The sequence below is a fragment of the Acomys minous genome (genome assembly GCF_964271855.1).
Source record: "Acomys minous genome assembly, chromosome: 10".
Taxonomy (NCBI): Eukaryota; Metazoa; Chordata; class Mammalia; order Rodentia; family Muridae; genus Acomys; species Acomys minous.
Window position 1 is genome coordinate 39,065,165 of NC_140491.1, and position 25,608 is coordinate 39,090,772.

General features: G+C 40.5%; 2 protein-coding genes across 6 annotated transcripts in view; one reads left to right on the forward strand and one right to left on the reverse strand.

Annotated features, from left to right (window-relative positions):
- Positions 1 to 13,324, reverse strand: part of VSTM2A (V-set and transmembrane domain containing 2A) — a 26,844-nt gene extending 13,520 nt beyond the window's left edge. For 2 of the 5 annotated variants that reach the window (XM_084799726.1, XM_084799730.1), the window contains exons 1-4: positions 12,992 to 13,320; positions 11,011 to 11,177; positions 9,503 to 9,553; positions 7,406 to 7,742 (exon numbers count right to left, since the gene is read on the reverse strand). In XM_084799726.1, coding sequence (XP_084655852.1) covers positions 7,406 to 7,742; positions 9,503 to 9,553; positions 11,011 to 11,177; positions 12,992 to 13,178 — 742 coding nt within the window. In that variant the 5' untranslated portion in view covers positions 13,179 to 13,320. Of the gene's footprint in view, positions 1 to 6,173; positions 7,074 to 7,405; positions 7,743 to 9,502; positions 9,554 to 11,010; positions 11,178 to 12,991 lie in introns of those variants that run through there. The other 3 variants (XM_084799729.1, XM_084799727.1, XM_084799728.1) reach the window with 3 other exon arrangements.
- On the forward strand, positions 13,181 to 17,013 carry LOC311607725 (uncharacterized protein; the record flags this gene model as incomplete). The annotated part of the gene is made up of 2 exons (XM_084799731.1): positions 13,181 to 13,554; positions 16,867 to 17,013. 2 exons carry the CDS (start codon positions 13,181 to 13,183, stop codon positions 16,877 to 16,879), a joined length of 387 nt encoding a protein of 128 aa, XP_084655857.1. The 3' UTR covers positions 16,880 to 17,013.
- Between the last annotated feature and the right edge of the window lie 8,595 nt (positions 17,014 to 25,608).

The following is a 25,608-nucleotide window of genomic DNA, read 5'->3' on the forward strand; positions in this document are numbered from 1 at the left end:
TGCAAACACATGCACTGAGAACCATGCTTACTTTGTAATAGTTTGTTAAGACACTATTAAGTGCCAAGCCTCTAATAGATAATTCTTGCAAGTCTGACAATTGTGCTTTAGTTTCCTGTCAGAGAATGAAGAAGAATTACCGAGCTATACATTTTTGATCATGGCCCAATCTCCTTACTGTTGAATACCATTCCTGTGCTGGCGGCAGAAGCAGAGCAAGGAGTACAGCCCCTGGCCTTCTCAGCTGAGACACGCACTAGCTGCAGACTGCCTTCCTCTCCTGGGCAGCAGCAGCTCTTAGAGGAGGAATGCCGCCCTTCATTTCTCTTTCAGGATGTGTATTCCTTTGACCAATAGGGTAAGTAAGGTATTCCGGTAGCCATCTAACCCTTTGGTTATGCACCCGGGAACATGCCCACATTATAGCAACAGCCTTCTGCAGTTCCAAGGACTATCAGACATACCATTTGAGACACAGCTTAGAGTTCTGACAGATTCTGCTTCCTGTTTTCTTGGCTACAGATGGCTTAAAAAAAAAATCTCAAGTGAAGCTAGGCGCCATACTGCACACCTGTAATCTCTGCAGTTGGGAGGCAGAGGCAGGCAGCTCTCTGTGTGTTTGAGGCCAGCCTGGTCTATGAAGCGAGTTAAGGACAGCCAAGGCTACACAAAAAACCCTATTTCAGAAGGAAAAAAAAAAAGTGAACCTTCGTCGTGATCTGAGACGCGTATCCAGGAAGAAGATACTGAGCTGCAGCTAGTCAAGGTTGCTAATGGTTTCTGGAGAAGCTTACCAGTACCGACTCCTGACCCACTCAGTTCCTAGTCTAACAGCTATAAAGCACTCTTTGGTCTGTGGCCTCCAAATCATTGCCTCTCATCTGCTTTTCTCCTTATTCACTGACACTCCATTTACACAGCTGCTGTTTAGCTGATGTTCTAACAACAGTTCAATTAACTTATTCTAAATATCAACATTAACATCTGCATTGTGCGATGCTTCTGTACCTCAGTGCGGAACGGCGCTTACTCGTACATCAATCTTCATGAAAGCCCCTCAACACCATATCCTACCTTCCCTACTACTCTAAAATTCTGATTTAAGGGCATTTGAACCTAGCTACTCTTGGAGAGCTGCCATGTTTACCAGCAGCTGAGGAGCTTCAGCGAGCCCTGGGCTTCTGGCAGCTATTAGCAGCAGCTGATTTCAGTTCTAAGCATAATATCTTGGTGGAAAAACAAAAATCATGTTTTAGAGTTCAGAGAGCCAGCATTTCCACTGAGCGACTAGAGGCTCTACATGTAGCATCAATACCAGCAGCATCCTTAACTGCTGCCAGCTCTCTTCCCACTCCCAGCTGTTCTACCCTGGAGTGAGGAAAAGCTTTGCAAGCCCTCAACACTAGAAAACTACAGTAGCCAAAGAAAAGTGTCTACCAATATTTTGAGGTGCCAGCCCCTACACTGATAGACTTATAATTTTTTTTTTCTGGTTACAAAGGGCCTTTGAAAACTAGTGATTTTCATAGTTCACAAACAGAAAGGTGTCCCTTTCTTGTCCCATCCTCAGAGGCTATAACTGAATAGGTGCTGGATGAAGTGTTAGCATAGGACAGTAATTCAAGTGCTCCTGTGGGCTCTTTCATAGAAAGTATGCACAATTCACTTCAAGAACCATTGTCAATAGTCTGCATCATTTGGGAGACTGAAGCATAAATATTCACTTCTTCTAGTCATGTAGAGTCCTCTTAAATTTTTATAATATGTACTATTTTTTTCACAATACAAGGTACAACTTTGCCTTCAATGCAAGTATGACCACACAGATGAAGAAAACCTGGTTAAAGAAACAATGGGAGTGAGAGTTGTGTCAAAGGATAACATGTATAGGAACTCACGATCATAGAATGACCAACACTGGAAAAAAACATTTGCAGAGTTGTAGAGGCAAAAGAGCACCTGAAAATACTCATGGAATACTAAGCTAGAAGAATAAGGGCCAGGATGCTGAATGAAGAAAAAGGAAATGACATTATAAAATTAGTGATGGGCACTTTAAAAATAATGTTTGTTCTCTTTTGTAGAAAAGATGGCTTTTAGAAATAACATTTGGGCTGTTATGATATATATCTTATGTTGAAATTGAAATGCAGAGGCTGTTAAGAGATTTAGGATAATGGAACAATGGAGAGTTTGTGATCATAATAAAATCAATGTTTGTAGGATAGAAAAATGCAGTTTTTCAGTGGGAGAACATTACTGGGACAAAATGACTAATTGAATTGACAACTTAAAGAGGGAGAGACAGACATTTCCAAAGTTCTCACTGGAGCTGTCTTTACAATGACATTATTGGATGCTTAGGTACAGGAGAAAAGGTATTTTTTGTTGTTTTTATTTTTTTTTTTAAGTGAGAAAGCTAAAATAATAGCAAAGAGCTCTGAACATCTGATTTTCAGTGGCATATTTGGGTCATCTACTGCTGTGAAGGAACATTCCCATATCCAGAATTTTTAAAAATTTTATTAATTATTATCTTTTCCTGTGCTGTATGATGCCTGGACTGGGGTGGACATTGCTTCTAGGAGATGGAATTGGGGCTGAGGTTAAATGCTGGCTGGGAATAACAGGTGTTTAAGATGACCTCCTCATGGTGGTTGGCCCCAAAGAGGCAAGGACAACGGCTTTGAGTCCTTGTACGGCCTGGAATTGGAGTAGTATAGCTTCCCCAAACTTTATTGATTATATGATTCCAGATCAACTAAAATTCAAGCTGGAGGAAAACAGATTGTACTTCTCAGTAGTTGAGTATCAACAAATGTGTTTCTATCTTAAGTTTGGCACAAGGCTTTGAGGACCTACATTCAGAGATGTTTAAGGGGGGCAATTATGAACCCTGGTCTGAATCTCCTGAAAGAAATTAGAAGGATAAATGTGAATAAAAATGTATTCTAAGGAAAATTAGCAGTCAGCACCACAGGATAAAGTCAAGAAGTTATGGATGATAAAAGAACAGCATGATAGAAGGAACTGATGCCGGGGAGAAAATAAAGCCGTGAGGCAAAACCACAGGGAACCAGCCTGCGCATTCAAAAGAGGTCAGAATGTCAGAGACGGGCACCCAGGAACCTAGTGCTGCCTAGATGCTGGAAAGGAGAAGTTGCAAGAGAAGGCTCAGCCGATATCAGCGACTTTGCAGAAGGCACCAGTGGTAGGTACCATTAAGATGTGAGCAATACTCTGTTGGCCTGAGGTTGGAGATGGAGGACAGACCATAATACTGCCCTTCTGGGAGGAACTGGCTTCAGCTGGACAAACACTCACAGAGATCTGGCTCTGCTCAGTGAGAAGGAAGAGGCAGCCTGTGACTTCCTTTGCCTGTTTGTCAGCTCGGTTGGAATAGTAAGCAGAAGAGAAGGAAACAGGAGAAAGGAGGCAAGCCGACTTGCTCAGTGTGGGAGAAGCTCAGCCTCCAAAGGATTGGTGATGAGGAGTGAAGGAGACTAGCAGCGCAAGGAAAGGAAGGTGACTTTGATTGTTCAGGGATATATGTGGTGGAGGTAGGAAGGAGCTGGAGGGAGTCTCCAACTTCCTGCAAGGCGAGTTAAGCTATTCCACCTTGACAGGGGTCCTGGGTATCCCATCTTGGTCTCCCACTCTCCTCCGAGAGAAGTTTTTCTTTACTGTGTTGGAAAGATGTAAGCCCCATCCCAACCCCTATTCCTGAGCTCTTTCTGAAAAATGAGCCTTTTTTGTTTTCAGACAGGTAGAAAGAGGTTTCTTCCTCCTCAGAATGCCATTAGAAGAGTTATTTAACTTCTATTTCCATGCCCAGATTGTCTCATGCGTTGCATTTGATGGCATTTTTCTCTCTCCAAACTTTGTGCACAATAAATAAAGCATAACAGAGCAAAAAACAGGATGAGAAATCCAGGTTTGGTATGAACAACTTCTGTCTAAGGTACAGAGAACTGGAGAGAGCACTAAAAAACTTAAGATACAAAATTATAAGAAAGTTTTGTCTATCAGTTTGCATTATATTTTCTTTATTATTTCAGCCCTAGATCTGGCTATAAAATAAAAATAAAAATCTAATAATTTTAAAAGTTAAGAATCTATAATTATTTGTCATTTGTAAAATAATTTATAAGGAGAAAAGAAAATAGTTGCATGAAAGAAAGGATAGTGTATAATTTGAGGATATTGTTGAGGAAATAATCAGGATTAGTCACAGTATTATCAGATGCACACCTGGTTATCTATGGGAGATCACAGACATTATTTCCCCCTTCCTTTTTATGTTAATTTTGATTTACAGTTAGATTAAATTTTAAGACAATTTGAAGACTTTATGTATTTATTTCAGCTAATGTTTCCTTCATAAAAATGTAGAAATTATTGACAGGAAAATTATGACTCTAGAGTTGAGCATGTGAATCTAAATAGTCAATTAAGCCAAAGAATGTAATAAAAACAAAGACCTGAATAAACAAATTTATTATGGCACAGGTTACTATGACAATGCCATCAATGTTTAGAAAAGTGGTTCTCAACCTGTGGGTTGTAACCCATCCAGTGGTTGAACAGCCTTTTTACAGAAGTCACATATCAGATATCCTGCATATTAGATATTTACATTATGCTTCATAACAATAGCAAAATTATAGTTATGAAGTAGCAACAAAAATAACTTTATGGTTGGGAGTCACCACAACATTAAAAGGTATCAGGGAGCATTAGGAAGGGTGAGAACCACTATTCTAGATGACGGAAACCTCCTTGTATCCTTTGATAAACTATGAAAGGCTAGCATTCCCCTTTGCCACTTACAGTAAGATTTTCATTTTTATGTCTTTGTTATAAAAATTGCATACTATATGGAATTTATAATATCTTTTTATTTTTATTTTCTTTTAGACATGGCAAACTTAATAAATCCTGTAGGGGGAGGAAGTGTGCCTTTCATTTTTATGTTTCTGTGTTTGCCATGCCTTTAAGAGATGAAAGGTAAATAAATGAGACATTGAAATAAGTTTTACATGAGTCTAATATAGAAGTTTCACAGCAAAATTATCCACTGGGACAGGAGTGCCATGTGTATAATATAATATATGTAACATATAAATATCCATCTCAATTACTGTATTATATGAAATGATCTTACAAACATGAAACTGAGACAAGACACTGCAGTGGCAGGAAAGCCTCCACTTCAAAAGAGATATTACAGAATGTTGATAAAAGTGTATGAAGGATTTTTACACTATCCACTAGTAGAAAAAGAAATATTTAATACTTTGCGATATTTAGGTTCATCTTTGCTACAATCGGGAAAGGAGCAGTGCATAATGTTTTTACTGGGTGGAGATTTGCAGAAGACAACACTCTTCTCTCTTTTAACCTTTAGCAAAAACAATTTTAAGCCTAAGGACAAAGCTGATGGGAAGATGCAAAATGAGCAGTAATTTTACTTGAAAATTGAAAGAAGATACTCAGTTCATAATTTAGTTCTCATCACAACTCTAGGAGAGATAGCAAAAATAAAGTAGATATTTTTAAAGAATATTATTTTATGTCACAAAGTTAATAGGATATTTTAGAAACAACTTCATTCCCTTTAGTCGCTCACATAGGGTAATTGTTAATTTGGCTGTACTGCAGAGATAGATGTATGCTGTCTCTGAAATATTCTACGAAGGCTAACAATTTCTCTTCCAGGGTTTGGTGTTCTCACTAATTTTGTTGTAAATTGACTGCTGACAACACGCTGTTATTCTACAGGTAGTGTTTGGCCTCTTGGTTTATAATGTAAAAGAGGATGAAAAGGTCACAACTTCATCATCACAAAATAACAGTTAAAAAACAATAATTGAGATGTAGGCATTTGTGTACTCTCACATCCAATAAAAGCCATTATTAGCTCTACTGGCTTTGTTCTTGAATTTGGGAAACAAAAGAGATTACAAGGAAAATGAGACAAAGCCAGAAAAATTGAGCTTCAGAAAGGCTCAGCCTTCATGCAGCACACTGGTATGCTACCTACAGGGACTGAAACAGAACCCCAGAGCCTCATTGGCATTTAAAGCCATGGGAATGCACCTGGCCCCATCTGAGCCTTCTGCTTAATCTAAATCATGTCTATTCAAACAAAAAGCATGAAGAGGAAACACACATTGGCATACATTATTTTATTAGTTTTTATAGATTGATTGACTTGTTTTCTATGATGCTGGAGACTTGATCCATGGCTTTCTACAAACTAATAAAGTACTGTACAGTGCAGTATGCTGCAGACCTGCCACATATATTTCGTAAATGCATTGTTAGCAAGCAGGGATTCAGAGCTCTGCTTTGGCCATTGCTGACGACTTTCATGCAGGCCTGGGCCTGTGTCACTGTAGCTCCCAACAGTTGGCATCGGTCACCCTGTCCTCCTATAAAGGCACAGCCTATAAACTCCACTTTGGAAAATGGAAGCTCTTAGACTTCACTTTCTGGAAAAATTGCAGGTAAGAAAACAAAGCAAAATGAACCCCCCAAAACCAAAAATCACCACAACAAGCGATTCTATGTATATCAGATGTGTGCTTGAGCAGGATGCCCCCCATTAACGAATGCTAGGCAAAGCATTTGAGAAAACAGTACAAGGCTGCTTGCTCAATGCAGGCAGTCTTTATCCCGCCTCAAGGTTAGAAGTTCCGTGAGTTTCCATCGGTGGAACGATTGCATAAGTTAATGCCATTCAGAATTACTTTAACTTGCACAGCTGACTCCAGAAATGTGACTAAGCTTCCAAATTGGCATCCAAGGCACATTTGTAGGAGCTGCCTTATCTCTGCACCGTTTCCCTCACCCCCCCCCTCCTTGCCCCTCCTCACTTCCTGCGATTACCACCATCAATTTCATCACAGGCAGCTGAAGTTTCTCCTTCAAAATCAAAAGCCCTTGGAGACATAGCTCTGCTTAAAGCCACACAGGTCACTAAATGTCTGGATGGATTATGGTGAGTCTTTTTCATTTCCATTTTGATTAAGTGAAAGCCTCTTAATTTGGGTCATTATCGATACATAAATCTGTAGAGAAAATGAACATGCATTTGTAATGTAACCAACATTGCATGATTTATTGTTCTTATAATGTGTAAATACAGAGAGAAGGGAGAGAATAAAAGAGTCCGGCTCTCAGATCCCTGGATCGGAAATAGTGCCAGGGACTAATGGAGCAAACTCCTCCTGAACGTCCAGCCTTGCTGCTCTCAATGGCTCATGTCTCCTCATTTCAATCGAACTCAGCCTCCTATTTTGAAAAGCTGTCTAAAATTAATCTGTCTACGCTCCTCAACTGACCTCTCTCGGTGGAGGGTTTGTGAGTGGTAAAATGAAAGGCTCAGAATGGGTTTCCATACCTGATTGTGGACTTTGCTTGGGGATTTTGGCTACGGCTTGAGGGCTGGAGGTGGAATGCGTTCGCTGGTTGCCAGAGCTGTGGACGCTGTTGGAAACCGCTGACGACACATTCTTTCGAGGCTTCATGTCTTGCAGCCACATTGGTGAGGCTTCAAAGGCCTGCATCCTCCGAGCATGGCTGTTGGCATTGACTTTCAGGTAGGCCTGGGCCTTGTGTTCCTGTAGCTCTCCGTAGTTGGCATCTGTCACCCTGCACTCATATAAACCTTCATCCTTTTTCCTCACTTTGGAAATCTGAAGCTTGTGGGAGATATCATTGCCTTGGACTTTCACTGTCTGAAAAATTACAGGTGAAAACCAAAGTTTCACATCAAAGGATTTTTACTCTCAGTCTTTTTTTTTTTTTTTTAAAATATGTATTTTAAAATAAATATATAAATATATAAATTTTATTAATTTATCCATATTAGATCTCAATTGTTATCTCATCTCTTATATCCTCCCATTCCTCACTCCCTCCCATTTTCCCCTTACTCCCCTCCCCTATGACTGTGACTGAGGGGGACCTCCTCCCCCTGTATATGCTCATAGGGTACCAAGTCTCTTCTTGGTAGCCTGCTATCCTTCCTCTGAGTGCCGCCAGGCCTCCCCATCCAGGGGACATTATTCCCGGTCTTTAAGTTTGTTAATGTTAAGAAATTAAAGGGTATTGTTGACTTCATAGCACAAATCTAAAGGCCATATTCATCCTGGTCCGTGAACAATCCCACTCATAGATGCAAGAGATCATGAGTTCAGTTTCAGCACTGTCCACATTTCCCAAACTATCGTATCAGTCCTGGGAAGTTTTCAACATGGGCTCAGTCTCTGCCTGCATGAAGCAATTGACTAAGGAGTACATCACTGCATAGGTTTTTCTTCTGTACGGCTGCAAGACAACTCCCTCAAATATGGGGCAGGGCGGGGGGAGAGTGTTGGGCATAATAGTTTAAAAGAGGGTGCACTTGACCAAAGAATCTCCTAATAGATTTGGTTAGTAAAAATTTTCTTCTCAGTTCTCTATTCACAGAGGATAGCAGAGCTCAGGCTACAGGTAATGGCATGTGAAGCCAAGGCTCAGTCATATGCTCATGCTATTATACAAACTTGTGATGCTATTAATTGAACATTGATTTGATTTTCAAAACTGAAGTCAACCCCATTTACTTGGATAATTTTATCCCAGATTAATAAGGTAATATGTCTAATATATACTTAATATAGATATGTATATCTATACATACATATATGTATATATATAATCAGAGCAGTTAAATTTGGCATATATCATGTTATCCCATTATAGATTGAAAGATTACATAAATCCGTCATGCTTAAGGATTTTATTGATTTATAAACAGTAATGAAGGATGATCAAGAAAAATATTCTAGCATGGCTATTGTAATTATTACAAATAACCCTCATCTTCATATTGTTAGTATGTCAGTCTGGCCTAATAGCAAGTATCCATTTATATTTGCTTTGGCTTTATATTTTTGTTATTATTAGGATACTAGATTTATATACTTTGCATGAATTACGAGTGATATCCAAATTGAGTCATGCTCTTTCATTACATTTCAAAATCCTAGCGCATGGTTTCATTTTTGTTTTCCTGACATTTTCACTTTATGTTAAGAGTAGGTACTCTCATTACTTTGAATTGAATTGAATAACTAATGTTTCAGAACTTCACAGTTATCCTTAGGTGATTGTGAAAACAGATTAAGAAAAACAGCGCTATCGTTAGATAGCAAATAATAATAAATAATAAGAAAAACATTAGCTAGCAAAATAATACTCTAAGCAATTTGTGATTACTTACATGGTCAAACATGCAATTTTATTTATGGACTCTAAATTCGGTTCAATTTTTAGGCATTAAATGAGATAAAAAGAGAGAACTGCCTCTCATTCTGAATTTGCAAAACTACATCTTCAAGCTCAATGAATTAAAAGATTTTAAATCTAAAATCTGTTTTCTACTGGTTATCTTGGGCCGGCTTGGCATTTACTAAAGCGTGCGCCCCCTGTCGATCGTCCCTGTGACACTCACACTAATCTTGGTCCCATCGTTGTCCGGGTCTCTGTCGGGTAAGAGCTCCACCTGTAGGACAAGGGTGCAAATGCTTAACCTCGCCGGAATTCTATCGTTCTGGCGCCGGGAAACCGCAGCGCTGCAACCGCTAGGAGAGATGCCTGCTTTGAAACGCCCCAGCCAAGGCAAATTAAGGGACTGAAGAACGATCTAGGTCCCAACCAAATCCAGTCCCGAGGCCAGGCCAGCGACTGGACTGCCCCCCTCGCCCCTCCTTGGAGCATCCCCGAATCCCCACGCCGGATCCCAAGGCAGTCCCTTAGGTCGTGCCACGTCTTTCCTAAGAGTCACTCCGATCCTAGCTTTCTCCAAGAATCTCTAAGGTCCCTGTGGTTCCCTGAAGAGAGCCTGGCGTCCCTAAGTATTCCTGTGGTCGCCTCGGTCCCCGTTGTTCCCAAGCGCCCCTGAGGTCCCCACGGTCTCCTCTGTCCTATCAGCACCCAGGAGAGTCCTTCTGGTGCCTGCAGGCCCGCATCTGGGCTCCCCCTTGGCTGGCCTGGTGTGAGAGTCAACAGTGCTGCCAGGTCTTCTCCCTCACAGTCAGTCAGCCCGGCCTGCGGGATCCAGAGAGCGTAGGGACAGACACGAAACTAGAAGAGGACAGGAGTGTGGGTGGAAGTTTTCCGGACGAATTTCTGTATGTCTGTCCTTTCGCTGAAGGGTCCCCAGGCTCTCTTCTACAGACTTTCTCGTCCTCTAGGTGTCACGTCCGAGTCCTGTTCCAGCTTCCTGGGTCACCCCTTTCCCGCGCTCTTCCCACTACGGCACTAGCTTTTTCTCTTTACATTTTCCTTCCCATTTTCCTATTTCCCTTCGCCTGCTCTACTTTCCTCTCTAGGGCCTTTCCTTGCTTTTCTGATGCCTATCCCATTCCCTTCCCCCCACCCCTGCTCTTCCCCCCCCCCCCGCCCGCTCCCTCCCTCTCTCCCTTCCTTCCTCCCTCCCGCCAGCTTGATTCTCGCTTCTCTCTTGGAGGAGGGGGTGGAGGAAGAGAGAAGAGAGAGAGAGAGAGAGAGAGAGAGAGAGAGAGAGAGAGAGAGAGAGAGAGAGAGGGAGAGAGAAGGGGGAATGAGAGAAATGACAGAATATCTAGAAAGGAAGTAAAGGCTGAGGAGGATGCCTCCCATCGCTTCGCCTTTGCAAAAACAGAAGGCTGGCGAACAGTGTTCTGGGCTATACCAGAGACACATTGCCAGTTTGCAGGGCTCCACAGTACCGGCTACTAAGAGCTGGTGAATTCCATTCTAAATCTGGAAAGTCCCTACTCTTGTGATTTCCTAGGTGCTTTAAACTTGCTATCAGCAAGACAAATTCAGCTTTTCTTACTCCCATAGAGCAAGGGAGGCGGGGGGGGGGGGGTCCCTGGAATGCATGGGCAGTACCCTGGGCTCTGGCCGCTAGTTAAGATATGCACTGAACTAAGAAAGTGACACGCAGGGGCTCTGTGGGCTTGAAGCCGTGACTACCTGTGCGCCTGTAGCCTCGGTTCCTTGCTCCAGGTCCTCTGGTCCCCGAAGGAACCACCATTGGATCTCCAGGTACACCGAAGCGGAGCCGCTTTGGAAAGCACAGGACATTTCCACATTTTGCCCTTCGGTCGCAGTCACGTTCCGCGGAAACTCCGTAAATTTTGCTGCAAGACAGAAACGCATTGTTTTGGTGTGTCTACACCAGCTTTGCCAATGTCCCTTCCCTGGAGAACTCGACACAAGTTTTTGTTTGTTTGGCCTTTTTCCCCCCGCCCCCGAGGGCCTTGGAAAAGGAAAATAAAAACAGCAATAACAATCCTGTATGACATCCCTGCAGGCCTCCCCAAGCCCATTTCTTTGTCTCTGCGTGTCTTGTTCTTGGTATCATGCCTGGATCACTTTGCTGTTGATCAAGTCCAGATAATGGACAGGTTAATGAGCTTGCCAATGGCTCTCTCTGCTAGCCAAGCTGCCCAGAGTTAGATGCAAACACCTTTTGTCAGACTGCAGCATTCTCTAAAACTTACTGCGAGATCCAGGGAGGTGCAATTTAGACCATCTGTCAAGTTGATATATGACAAAGCTTCTGGATTCTTAAGTTTCTAAACAATCTGTGGCTAACTGGCATGTTTCTTGTTAGGAGTGGGTCGCAAGTATATGTCAAAATGCACATCCTTAATCTATCAAAATAGTGGCTAGCAATTTTGTTCTGGAGCCAACAGTAGTGAAACAAGTTGCACACTATGGAAAAGGCATATGTTTTGTCCCTGCAAGTTAACCTTCACGTTTGCTCCCTTCAAGCCATTATGAACAGCAATATGTCAGGGGATATAAAAATCATATACCCGTGTTTAGTTCAGATCAAAGATTATTTGAAAGACACCATGGAGACTCTGTCTAGCCCCTTTGCTACTAACCTTGACACTGCCAGCTTGTAAGATTAATAGATCCACGTGAAAGTCACAAAAAATAAAATGTCCCCTCCTCCCTAGAGGCATTCCTTGAACATGGGATGATTCTCCTCTCCCCGCCCCCCCCCCCCTTGTTAGCAGGATGATTGTTCTTAGGCTATCTCAGGGGCACTTTGCAAAGAGCTGATGGCTCTCTAGAAGGAGCCTTTTATTGTGAGTGGTGGAAGGGCATAATCACAAGACGGGAAGGCAGGAAGATTAGAGGCACTTTCTCCTCTTTCCTTCAAGACAGTGAATCTGGGTGTCTCTTTTCACTATTTAATGAAATCCCAAGTTGAGCACCACTAATTAAAGGGAACTGTTTATGTCTCAAGGAAATAGCCGCTATTCAGAAGGCATTCTGTCTGAAAGGGGATTTCTGTTCACATTGGGCATCGGAGTGGGGGCATTTCTGCTTGCAAGAAGTGATGCAGTCTTCCGGAGAAGGCAAAAACTGATCTGCCCATGGTGCCGAGGCAACCACTGCAGCCTGCAAAGTCCTGAACAACTGGGCCCAGCAGGCTGCTGCTGCTTATGATGCAATTCCTACCTCCTTGTGGGTTCTCTGGTAAACACTCATGGAGAAGAAGTCACAGGGACCAGAGAAGGGAACTAAAGCTTTCTGCCATCAGGGAGTGCTGGCACTGAGAAGCCCCTTCCAACCACCAGCTCCTAATGATTGTGCATGCATGAGTGAGTGGTTGCCCTGTTCATGTACATGGAACACACACACACACACACACACACACACACACACACACACACACACACCTGTGTGTGTGCGTACTGAGGAACTCACCCCACTGCCCATTGCCAGGCTGGTGTCTACTAGGTTTTTTTCTCTGAAACCTGGCTTGCTTGCAATTAATAAACTTTGAAGAAAAAAAACCCAACCAAACTGAACACTATTCATACCATCCAAGCCCACTATTGGCTTGGTTTGAGCCACTCTCCAGCCGTCTATCTATTCTTCGAGTTGGTACAGCACACACACATCACCACAAATACATTACAAAAACCGGACTTACCTTGAGAAGAAAGCCCTTGTTGTACATATAACACGGAAAAGAACACAAATCCAACAGACGCCAAAAAGATCCCCATCATGCCAAGGGAGGGGGGCACATCCGTGTAGCCCAGAGCCCAAAACCTAAAAAGACAAGAAGGCAAGCGTGTCCACTGGCTGCTCTCAGAGCCCAGGGTGCGACACTGCATACATGCTGCCACTCTCAGCGAAGACTGACTTGGGCACAGGGGATTGCGACTGGAGAGGGTTGGACCAAGCTGGCTGGGATCCGGAGGCTTCAGGCGCAGACCCGAGCTGCCACGCTGCGAAGTGGCTCCGCTGGCGGCTGGCTGCTTCCGCTACCTGGCAGCTCGTCCCACGTCAGCCGCTCGGCTTGCGTGCTCGCCGCCCTCCCCACGCCCAGCGAGCCGGCGGCGAGTGGAGCGGGCACGGGGCTGCGCGGACTGGGCTCGCGCGGCGGCTCCCAACTTTGCCTCTAATGGCTGCGATGATGCCTTTAACTCTGTGCGCGCCGGGGCTGAGCACCTGCCGGACCGGGATGCCCTGCCAGATCTCTGCTCTCCGGTCCGTCTTCACCCCCATCAGCTGGCTCGGGCTTCGCCGGATCAGACGGCTTTGTGCAAAGAGGAGAGGACAGATGTAGGGTCTTGGCGTTTGCTCTGGTTTAGGAGCCAGGGATTTGAGGAGGAAGTTGAAGCATTTTAAAAGACGGAGGAGGAATGGGATGGGTTGGGAGTGACTGCTTTGGGGAGATGAAAACAACTCTCAGAGGCAAAAGGCTCTTAAGCAGTTATTAACTGCTTCAACTAGACCGATCCTATGCTATTATTTCACCAGAATGTATTGTGAGCAGCTTGCAGCCCAGGAAAGGCCTTCGTGAAGGCACCCGATCACTCCAGCTGGCAAATGGAAGGCACAAAAAGTGCAAAAGTCATGTATTAGAGAATGTTCCAGAAGGAAAAGTCCACCATGCTATGCGTATCATATTTTTTATTCTTATATCCATTGCCTGCTTTGCCTCCCTCTCACAGTATTCGGGTGAGGGAGGAATTTCACTAATCATTAAGGTCCCCTTTACAAGATTTATTTCTGTTTGTTCAATTTCTTTTGTGTACTAGTAATTACATAATAGTATTTAGGATTATATGAAGTGAGAATATTGTTTCAGGCGCGCGCGCACGCACACACACACACACACACACACACACACACACACACACACACACTCCTTTAGTAAGTTTCAGAACTAGGAATAAGCCTATTTATTTGTCTTGGAAAAGCTTGAGGCATATACTGTCTTTTTTAAAATGAAGAATCTTAAAGAGAAACAAATAAACCATAAACCCTTTCCCGTTCCTGTCAAATCTAACCATTACTCAATGAGCTTATCTCTTAAAATTTATTTTTCATCAAAACCACAGATTAATTTTAATTATTTTTCTTATTTGATACACCTCAGTTATTCAGTATTAATTGGAAATATGCGTTAGTCTTCAGATTGCTACCAGAAAAACAATAAAGTTTATATATTTCCAGTTAAGTGTTTGTGCTTGGCTGATGCCTTTCTTCAAACAAAAAATTAACCCTCACGTGGCTGTAGGTTTTAAAACCTCTTGTCTCCTACAGCTGAATGCATTGGGAATTTAAAATATCAAAAATGAAGGCACAAGGATTTCATGACAATATAATTTATTTTGTGAAAATATGGTTACTCCCATTGCAGTCAGGCACGGGGGGTATTTTGCTTCTGTTCATGTTTGAGCTAAGCATATTTTGCACGTGGAGAGGGGAAAACTTGAAGTTTGTCATACTTGAAAAAATTTTTTTTCTTCTGTTCTAACATGTCTTGGAAAAGGTGCTCAGTGCATAAAAACACAACACAGGTAGGCACACCTCCTCCATACCAACCAATATTTCTTGGAAAACAAACATCATATTGCAGGCACTAAATGTTCATCTGGCAGATCATCTGCTAACTTAGGTGCTATGCCTAACTTGAGGTGTGGTAAGTGATAACAGGGTTTTAGCTTTCTTTATGGCATTTAGCATAAACAGGAGCTTAGTGTGTCCTGAGAATGGTATAACTTCAAGTTTATCTGCTGTTCAGACAGTTTCCAGAACCAAGAAAGAGCTCCCATTGTGGGCAAGAGGTCTGTCTGAATCAGTTTAGCAAGGCATGTGGCATTACACGGAAAAGCTGATCACTGCAGTCTGATGTGTTTAATGGGACAAACCTGGAAGCGCAAAGAAGACAGGAAAGAGCTGTTATTAGACAGGCAAACCATCAAAATCCACAAACAGGAAGTGATTGCATCCATATTATGCAAAGAGGGAGAAAGGAAAAGAGGAAGCGAGGAAAAACAGAAGGAAGGAAAAACTGGAGAAACATTTGATTCTTCTAAGAAACTTGCCTCATAGATATCTTATTTTCAGCTTTTACATTGTAGAGCATAGTTGGTTTTTTCTTCTTCAAAATATCCACTCCTGCTTCCCAAAAAGTATAAATAGTACTCACAAACGCATCTGCAGCATTCAATAAGAAACCTTTACTTTATTAAAGACAAATATACATGTTAGCAAAGGAGAAGATTTTATTAAAAAGTAAATGTATCCAGTAAAGCAAATGGCATTTCTGAATCAGTCCTTGTTTTATGTTATATTTTTTCATGAGTGGTGGTGAAGTGTTGGGAAAGGACAATTTTCTGCACAAAGATGTGGAAGAAACATTTCCTTCCTCTCCCCAAAGTTGGTTAATGTGTAGTCTTATAAAAATGACTGTAATTTTTTTCTTAATGTCACTTAATATTTTCTACTTTGCTTCCTGAAGATGCAAGCATTTGTATTAGCACAGTTGTTCTTTTCTTCCAAGCATGTGCTACAGAGGACTGGCCGAACATGCTCCTCCTTGGAACATAGTTCAGTGTCTTTGAGTCTTTCCCTTGTTTTCCCATCAGCCTTTTATTTGGGTTCCATTTATGTACTTTTTGCAAATTCAAAGTTGCTCAACTTTGTCTTTCAAGCTGTTCCTTGGCAGCTTTTGCATAAGCTTTCAGAGCTATTGATCACGGAGTCAAAGGGAGAAGAGGGTGTAAGCGCCTCCTGGCTAGGGACCATGTAATCTCTTTATCCTAAGAGGGATGCAAGGGTATTTTTTCCATCGTGAACTTGAAAGGATTCCTCACATTCTGTTCTGCAACTACTTTCGGTTTTACACTTTCAGTTTTTTTTTTTTTAAACTGAGTCCTGTATATCAAACAAAAATTTGAAAAAAGTTCAGAACAATTTAAAGACATAAAAATAGACATTTCCCTCACACACAGCCTTTAAAATGTTTAAAACAGTCATGTGTAGAGCCACAGGTTAATCCATATGGATTGAGGAAGATAAGCTTCCTTCCTTCTCCTTCCTTGCTGGCATCTCCCTGACTTAGTTGAACTGAGTGCACCTGCTTTCCCTTTCTGCACCCCTAGGGTGCTCACTGTGGTGTTTTTTAACACCTTTCTTGGAGATAATGAAAAGTGCCTAAGAAAGGATATGTCAGGGTTGTAAGAAACATTTTTACTCAAAATCTCATGCCCGGATTAATTTACTTCTTACTTGGAAAATAAAGTATTACAGAGATTAAAAGTTGAAGTAATATAAAAAAAATCTACAGAGAAATTTTATTTCAACTGAAGAAAATAATAGTCAAGGTTAAAGTCAGTAACTTAAAGTTATCAAAAATGAGCTTTACAATTTTGTTTTTTAATGAACTATTCAATCCATGTCATGTCACATTTAAATTCTTGGCATGTTAGAGCTGAAAAATACTATAAAGTTAAGGACAGGTAGTTAATGACACAAGAAATGTGACTGTCTCTTTCCGTACGTGTACAGATCACATCCTTAGGAACCATGTCCACTTCTGAACTTGTATGAATTTCAAATGCTTCATGCTGGACCAGTGTATGAAAGCTGTGCTACAAAAGCAAATCCATTTTTTACTTCAAGATGCTAAAGTCTAAAACACCTGAAATGGAGTTGGTTCTACAAGTCACCGGAGAGAAGGCCAGTATGAACTTCACGATTCTTTCCCAAACACCAGTTAACAAGCCACTTGGCATTCCAGACCAGGGTAGTTTTCTTCAACACAATTTCATGCTACCTTGGGGATTGTGCTTTGTCATGCCAACTGTGCCGCGAGCGAGAGTAACTGGTGGACTCTGGGGGAGATTGCGCACGACACAGATGTCTCAAGGAAGTCAATGCCCACTGCTATAGCTACTGTTCATTTAAATCCCCCACAGACATACGCCCCTTACCTTTTCCTCTTGTACATGACAAAAAGTGTAAATTACCTAGAGCTAGCTTTTAGGCTGGGAAATCTTGTGTAACTTGGCAATTGAAGTTCGTGAAGTTAGAATACAAATTATTCCTGAGGTCGTCTTATGTCATTTTAGAACTGTAATGTCTGGCCTACAGGCGACCTCTGGAAAAAGCAAAGAACAGAGCCATATTTTCTTTAAAAGTTAATATCACGATCTGCCTAGCTGCTCTGTACAAAATCTACAACCCGCCCCCATTCATTCTCACTTAAACAATCTTAGATGAACACAGGTTACATAGTTAATTTCATTAGCAACATTTTAACATCTTTTCTTCAAAGCACCTTTAGCTACCAAAGAAGAAAAGCTGAGGATTTTTTTTTTCTCTGAAGCTACTCTGGAAAGACAGCTCCCGCTTCAAAATTACGTTTCAGTCAAAGCTCAGAACTTGTACCTGATATTTACCATTTAAAATTATTTTTTCCATTGCAAATACAGTGGGTTTGATTAGACACAAGTAAGCAGGATGTCCATCTATTTTTGAGAAACAATTATTTGGAAAAAGAAAGCAGAGAAAAAAAATGGTTGCTTTTTTGGTAGAGTTTATAATTTCCAAGCTTTTCCATGATTCCATGCCAATGCTTACAACTCAAATGAACATAACAGGGGAAGAAGGCTACTCAATTGAGATGCAACTTGATAAAGTGGAGTGGGTTGGTAGGGAGGCCTCCCCTTTCCTGAGGGATGGGGGAAGGGAGATGGGGGAAGAGGAAGGGAGGATGGGACCTACAGGAGAGGAAGGAGTAGACTGCAATTGGGATATAAAGTGAATAAATAAATTAACTATTTATTTATTTTTGAATTTTTATTTATTTTATAATAATTTTATTAATTTATTCATATTACATCTCAATTGTTATCCCATCCCTTGTATCCTCCCATTCCACACTCCCTCCCATTTTCCCCTTACCCACCTCCCCTATGACTGTGACTGAGGGGGACCTCCTCCCCCTGTATATTAAGCCTGGAATTTCTTAACATTTAGAAACTGGACCACAAATGCTATTCCTAGCTTGTTTAACCATTGTCCCCAGTTTTATTTGGGCCCCAACAAAGTTATTATTCTTCCCAAGTCAGCCAGAAGAAACCTCAGAGACCTACAGAATATGGCATTTAAAGATGTTTTTATTGTTTTATAGATTCTTTGACAAGAAGACAGGTTAACTCCTGGCAACACTCAGCCTACCTAAAAGAAGATGATGAGCATCAAAGAACCTCCTTTTGGAGATGGCTTCAAATGTGGCAAACCAGCCACTGGGCAAAATGTCTTCTTTTCTGCCACAGACAGAATTCTGCCTAAAAAAATGATAGCCAAACTCTGCCAAGACAGGGTAAGCAAGTCCTCAATTGTTCCTGCCTCACAAAATGTCTGTCAGATATATTGGGCCAGAAGGATGAAGATGATGCTCCAACATTATAAAGAGTTTTGGATGACTGTTCAGGCAGCAAACTGTCTCTGTCATATTCTCCTTTTGGAAGCTGCTAATCTGCACTTCCTGTCTACTCAGATATTTAATTTTATTTCTTCTCAAGTCTCTGATGGGGTTGAAGACCAGATAATTTAGTTTTACAATTAAGCTTAGTAGTTTAGGGGTTAAGATGTTCTTAGGTCTAGATAGATGTTTTAAGTTGATAAAGATGAGATATGACAAATATTGATTTACATTCAGAATTTAAGACACAAGATAGGAAATATGTTTTCTTCAAGGTTGCCAAACACAAATAGCCAAAACACTATGAATGTATCTTTTATATAATTCCTGATTATTTTGTGGTTCTTCTTGTTGTAGATAGTTTATTGTATATATGTGTAATAATATAAATGTATATGTACAAAAAAATAAGAAAAAAGAAAAAAAAAGAAAAGAAAGGATTTAAAACAAACTATCTGTTTCCTGGTAAATAGTCATGACCAAGGTTTTAGAAAGCTCATGTTAAATGAAAAAAGTCTCATTACACTATAGAGAGGTCTTTTTAGGAGTATTGTATTGGAACATTCTGAGATACCCCTGAAGTGCACTGGGAAAATTATATTCTGTTGGTATCAGACAATTAAGAATTTTCAGAATTGAAAAAAACCAAACAAACTAGAACTTAGCACAAACAAGTAGACTAAAATATGCTAATGTCTGAAGACTAGGACACTTAATTGTAGTTGTATGTTTGGCTTAATCAAGTTCAAGAATATAATTATCTTGAGAAAGGGGCACTAGTGTGGCTTTGTAAGTGGCAGCATCCTTAATCCCATCCCCAAGTAAGCCAAGCTAGGGATTTACTAAATAACTGTTAAGTGATTCTGTTTGATAATGCTTTTTATGAAAGCTAATGTAGCCATAAGGAGGGAAAAAGAGTGAGTCAGATAAAGGGTCTACACTCCATAAACATTGACTGCTTGAATTCCTAAAAGCCCAGGACTTCTGGAAGCATCATTGAAATATTAGAATGGATAAAGTATTGTGAACCCGATCCTGACTCGTGGCAGCTGATTGATTAAATAATTGGAGTGAGCTAGTGGCAACAAAGCTATAATATAGAAATGCAGCTTTATTGGAAGCAGTGCTAGAAGGGGAGGGAAAGGGAGAGCACAATGTGGGCGGGGGAGGGGGAGGAGAGAGGGCAGGGAGGTGGGAAAAGGGGAAGGGAGGGCAAAAAGGAAAAAAAAATGTCTGGTTTATACAGTGAGTCTCTGGGAGTGGGGAAGCCCCACCCCCTAGGTAGAGGGCAGGGCAAGCATTCCAAGCCCTGCAGCAGGACCTAAGGGCAACTGCCCCAGCATAGGTATGGAAGGGGCACCTTTGCTTCAGAGTGGAGTCTGTTTTTGATTAAAAAAAAAAAAAATTAAAGAGCAATGGGGCTGGAGGTGCTTAGATGAATTAAGTTAAGGATCATGACTGGGAAACTTGTAAGGTACAAGCTGAAAGATAATGTAAGACTGCTTTAAGAGGTCAAGATTCGGTCCTATGAGGTATTTGAGGTTGGATGAAAGAAGAGTTTGATCCCAGTAAGACTATTCTATATTCAGGGAGTTGGAGTCTGTTTAGCTTTTCTTTAGAGAGCACTCTAGGCCATGTGGGAGTAGCTGTGGATGTCTTCACTGAATCATCAATTAGTCTTGATAATTGCTTAGAAGAAGCAAAAGCACACTGTATTGAGGAAAATGTGAACACAGGAAACTAAACCTTGGAAAAATGCATTGCAATTTAAGAAGCTGGGGGCGGGGGCAAAGGAGACTGAGAAGTTCCTAGTGTCTACTCTTAAGGTAGAGGGCTTGACTGCTAGATGCGAAGGTTCCTCTTCCAAAGTGAGAAGAAAGAGAGGGAGAGGAAAAAGGAGGAGGAGGAGGGAGCATGCTGTGCTATAACAAACAATTTCACACATGCAATGGAAGAGGAGAGAGAGAGGAGCAAATACAGGTTATGGAAACATAGCAACCGGGAGGCGTTGTCTTCTTCCTGACAGTACCTCTCAGATTACCCACCGGTACGTAGACCATAGGTGCACGGCTGAACCCTTCCGTGTTTCTGAGTAATGTTAGGATAGTTGTGCTGAGAAGCTTAGGGAATCATACTGAGGAAGGGGAAGACAAACTGAAGGGAGAACACACTGGGTCTGAGTGTGAGAAGGAAGAGAAGAAAGGGCTAAAACAACACAAAGAGTGTGAGAACAGGAAGTGGGATGAAGTTTGTGAAGTGGAGTAAAACCAGCTTGAAAACAAAACGGTGTGGTGTGGTATCTGAGTGAATTATCATGCAACAATTTTAGGAAAAGGGCAAAATACATGAGACAACGAAGTCAAAAGTTGGAATAGATCCATTTTAGGTTAAAAAAAAAAAAAACACACACACACCAATTTTCAGAATGTTTAAAGAATTATCTTCATCTGAAGACTGAGGTAACCAGTGAAGGATGGTGAGCCACGGGTATTTTGTTCAGGGATAAAGGACCAAATAATTAAAAAGACCATCTGAAAACAAAGACTCAAGTTTGAGACTGAACTACCTGAGTTTCAAAATAACCACGGGTTGCTTAATCCACAAAAAAAACCCCCATACTTTGAAATTCTAATTTTAGTATTTTTGAAGTTAGAATTCAGCCATGGTCGGGCTGGAGAGATGGCCTGGTAGTTAAGAGCACCAGCTGCTCTTTCTGAGGACCTGGGTTCAAATTCTCAGGCAGGTCACATGGCAGGTCACAACTGTCTGTAACTCCTGTTCCAGGGGACTCCAGACCCTCACATAGGCATACATGCAGTCAAACCATCATAAAATAAAATAAAATAAAATAACTACATAAAATAAAATATAATAAAATAAAAATAAATAAGTTATTGAAAAAAATGCAGCCATCGTTAGTAAAAGCTCTTAAAGACAGCATACCATCTTATTAAGGATGGAACATGTATATATGTGTGACTGTGGGTAGGTGTATATGTGTACACTTGCATGCAAGAAAGAGAACTTAATAAAGTAGCGAATCTTGTTTACTGTAGTAGTGATAATTTGAAGTGTAATGTAGGGGAGATGGGGATGTGTTCCCTCTAACACAGAAGGTAGGGCCATGTGCTACACGGGACGTGAGATGATCTAAATTTTGACCATCAGTTGTTCTCCATACGTCTCCATCATCATAAATGGTGGTAGCTCTTCTATGCCTTAAGCATTAGTTGGGCTGGCAAATTTCAGAAGGAAATACATAGTCTTTCGATAAACATACTCTCTGGCCACTTGTAACTTTTGTGGTATTGGAGGCGAAAAGAACTAACATCTGTGGACAGAACAGAGTGACTAAAATATAACTAAATAGAAGTTGCTGTAGGTTCTTGATACAGTATTCATGAGATATGTATGAGAAGGAGACAAAAAGCAACAGTTTGGAATTGTACATTTGATATAGCTTTGCTCTAACTAATTGAGTAAAATGCTTTGGAGTAAATCAAGTGTGTGTGAATGCCCCATTTTTTTTTCATTCTACTGTATCTGAGCATAGTAAGAGGATGTTTGCTTTGGTGTGCGTAATGCCTTGAGTCATGCAAGAGCTAATGTTTTGTTTGTTTTCTCTACTTTTGTAGACAGGTAATACTTTTGAAAATAATCATCCATGCAATTCCTAGTGTCTTAGTAATTGTAATTGGTGTGCTACTAGAGAGAGCCTCCTCCCCTAATTCTCCAGGCATCGTTTTGGCTTAGTAGTAACCTTTTGTTGTTACACATTCTCACCAAACAATGAGCTCTGTATAAGTATCTTACAAGGTTGAGCTGTAACTCTGCTTCCTCAGAGTTGTTCTAATTTCCTGAGACTTTTCATCTTATGATATGCATGGGGTGTCAGTTGAGCCCTCTCCAGCACGAATCAGGCATGGCATAGCTTTCATGAGCCTGCCCTCAGTAACTGACTTCTTTCAGCTTGTTTCTCTTCCTAAACGCCTCACAGTGGTCACACAACACTAGAGGATGGAGACCAAATGCTGAAAAAGTTAGTATATAGGGGATATCATAGATTCAAACCAAATCAGACACAACTTCCATTTATGAGGCTTAGTTGAAACCTCAGCATGAAGACAGACAAATGACATATGACATTAAAATAGAAAACATAGAAATATCCTTCTATACTTATGAAGTTTTATATAGGACAATGATGAGATTTAAAGTAAATGATCAATGAAAGACCTTTTGTTTAACTGGTAATTAACCAATGGACCAAGGAATATATAATCTTTAAATTGTGATGCACAGGAAAATGCCTCAAGCTGACCATTATTTAATAAAGAAACAAGACATCAACATTTCCAGAGGAAAAAAATGCAAACTAAAATATCCTTCCCTTTAGCAGAGTACAACACTACTTAACCTGGTGCAAAACTCACCATTCATTAAAGAGAAATATTAAATTTGAACCCCATTAAGCTGAATAGGTTCTGTTCATTTTAAAACACTATTGATTAAGTAATAATGACAGTAGTTTAGTGTCATGGAGAATTGAGACACTTATAGTAAATAAATAGTTCATCCCCAAAACAAAACAAAACAAAACAATACAAAAATTGGTACAGATCAATAAGAAAAGGACACAAATTCATTTACAGAGACACTATCTTTTAGTCAATGAATATTAGAAAATGTGTCTAGTCATTTTATTAATTACTAAATGCAAATGAAAAGTACACATAGCAGGCAGTCTATAAACTGTAGCAATTATTACTCCTATTGAGTAAGGATCTTTACAAGCAAACCACGAGATTTATTTTTAAATGCTTTTTGCTTAGTGGTTGCACCAATATGGATCAGTAATTGAGAATGTGGAAGAGGGGGAAATTGAAAGTTTTTCCCAACAACCCTGCTGCCTTAAAACAAGCACCTTGAACGTGTTGATGTATTTTAAGAGGAAAGATTTAGACTCTGGTGCTTTTTGTGTCTTGTAATCTTCCAATAGCACTCAATTTCGTTAGTTAGTGTTAATGTGATAAAACATCTGGACAAAAAGCAATTCATGGAAGAATGGGTTTATTTTAGCTCACAAGTTCAGGATATGGTCTATGATGATGGCAAGAACTTAAAAAAATTAGCATTGTCAACTCCATATTCAAGAGCAGAGACAAACAAATGTGTACATGCTTCTTGCTTGCTTGCTTGCTTGTGCTTTGGTCAGTTTCTATACTGACATAGTCAGGACACTCTGCCTAGGGAGTGATGCTGTCCACATTGAGCTGGGTTTATTTATATCATTATTTATGAGAGTTTTCTATAGATATGCCCACAGGCCTAACCAAATGTACACTGTGTCTCACTGAGACTTTCCAAGTGATTCTAGGTTGTGTTAAGTTGACAGCTAGGGCTGACTACCTCATTTCATACACAGTGTTAGCCTGTATCTGAAGTAATTTTGGGAATCTTAAGCAATATGGCAGGAATACAACAGACTCAGCACTAGTTTTTTTAATCACAATTTATATAATTGTTAGATATAACTATATTTATACTAGGGATTCGATTTTCATTCCTGGGTACACATCAGAAAGGTTTGGGCGTATATACAGTATAAAATTAGCATAAGGACATGACATTAGTTACCTTTAAGAATCCACAGAAGAAACTTAATAGTTCAAAAGAGAAAATCAAGTTTTGTGCATCTAAAGTAGAATAGCAAATGGATTATGGTGCATTAATATAATGAAACAGCACGTAGCAAAGGAAATGAACAAATATAGCTCTATAAAATTTGATAAAGCACATAAATACATTGATTATGAGAAGACAGATACAGAAGGATGCATACTGACTAGTAGTACTCCATAAAATTTCAACAACTGATTGACCTACTGTGCTAGAAATTAGTGTTGGAAAAAAGAAGAGGGTTATATGGTATAAGGCTTAAAGGAAGATGACCTTATTCTATTTTTGACATGGGTGTGTTCTACATGGTCATTTATTGATGCAGACGTCAATTTTGTAGGTTTTAAAAACAAAATAAATAGAAGTTACAAATCACTATCATTAAAGTCGCATCAGTGAGCATCAGTTTTGACTGGTTTCCTCAGTCGTACTTCCAACTGTTCTTCCTCACAGTAATAACAGCAAACTTTCCGTGTTTCTGCTTGGGTCACTTCACATTTTCCATAGTTACTATTTCTAACATTTGCCAGTTGCCTAAAATCTCCATCCACAGGCTTCCTCCTTTGTGTGTGCAAATACCTTCTGCTGACATAGCAAATGTTAAGTAGAAACTACGGCAGGAAAAGTTCATCCACTTTGTCACAGAATGAATAAACTTGCCTACATAGTTCAAGCTGTTATTTTTAGAAGACAATCTTATTAATAATGATTAAATTTTCTTTGTGAGAAAACCTACAGATAACAATGCCTCAAATGTCTTTCTTTCTTTCTTTCTTTCTTTCTTTCTTTCTTTCTTTCAGATATATAGTACCTGAGGTCTATGAATCAAGGCTCACCTGACATTCTGCTCTTTAAACACCAGAGAGGCTGAATGTAACCCATGTCCTCATGTCTCAATAAGGCCACAGTACCAGACAGACGTGTAGGTGACAGTAAAGGACTGATAACAAACACAGGAGTGAGCGACAGACTTGTGTTACATAATAGCATCCTCTAGGCATGATTTGAGATTTTTCCAATTATCTATAACACATATCACACAGATAATGTTCAGGACGTGTTTTTCTCCCCACTGTCTTCTTGGACCAACTTGGAATAGTTTTCAGCAGCCCATGTGGTGGATGATGCCTTTAGTCCCAGAA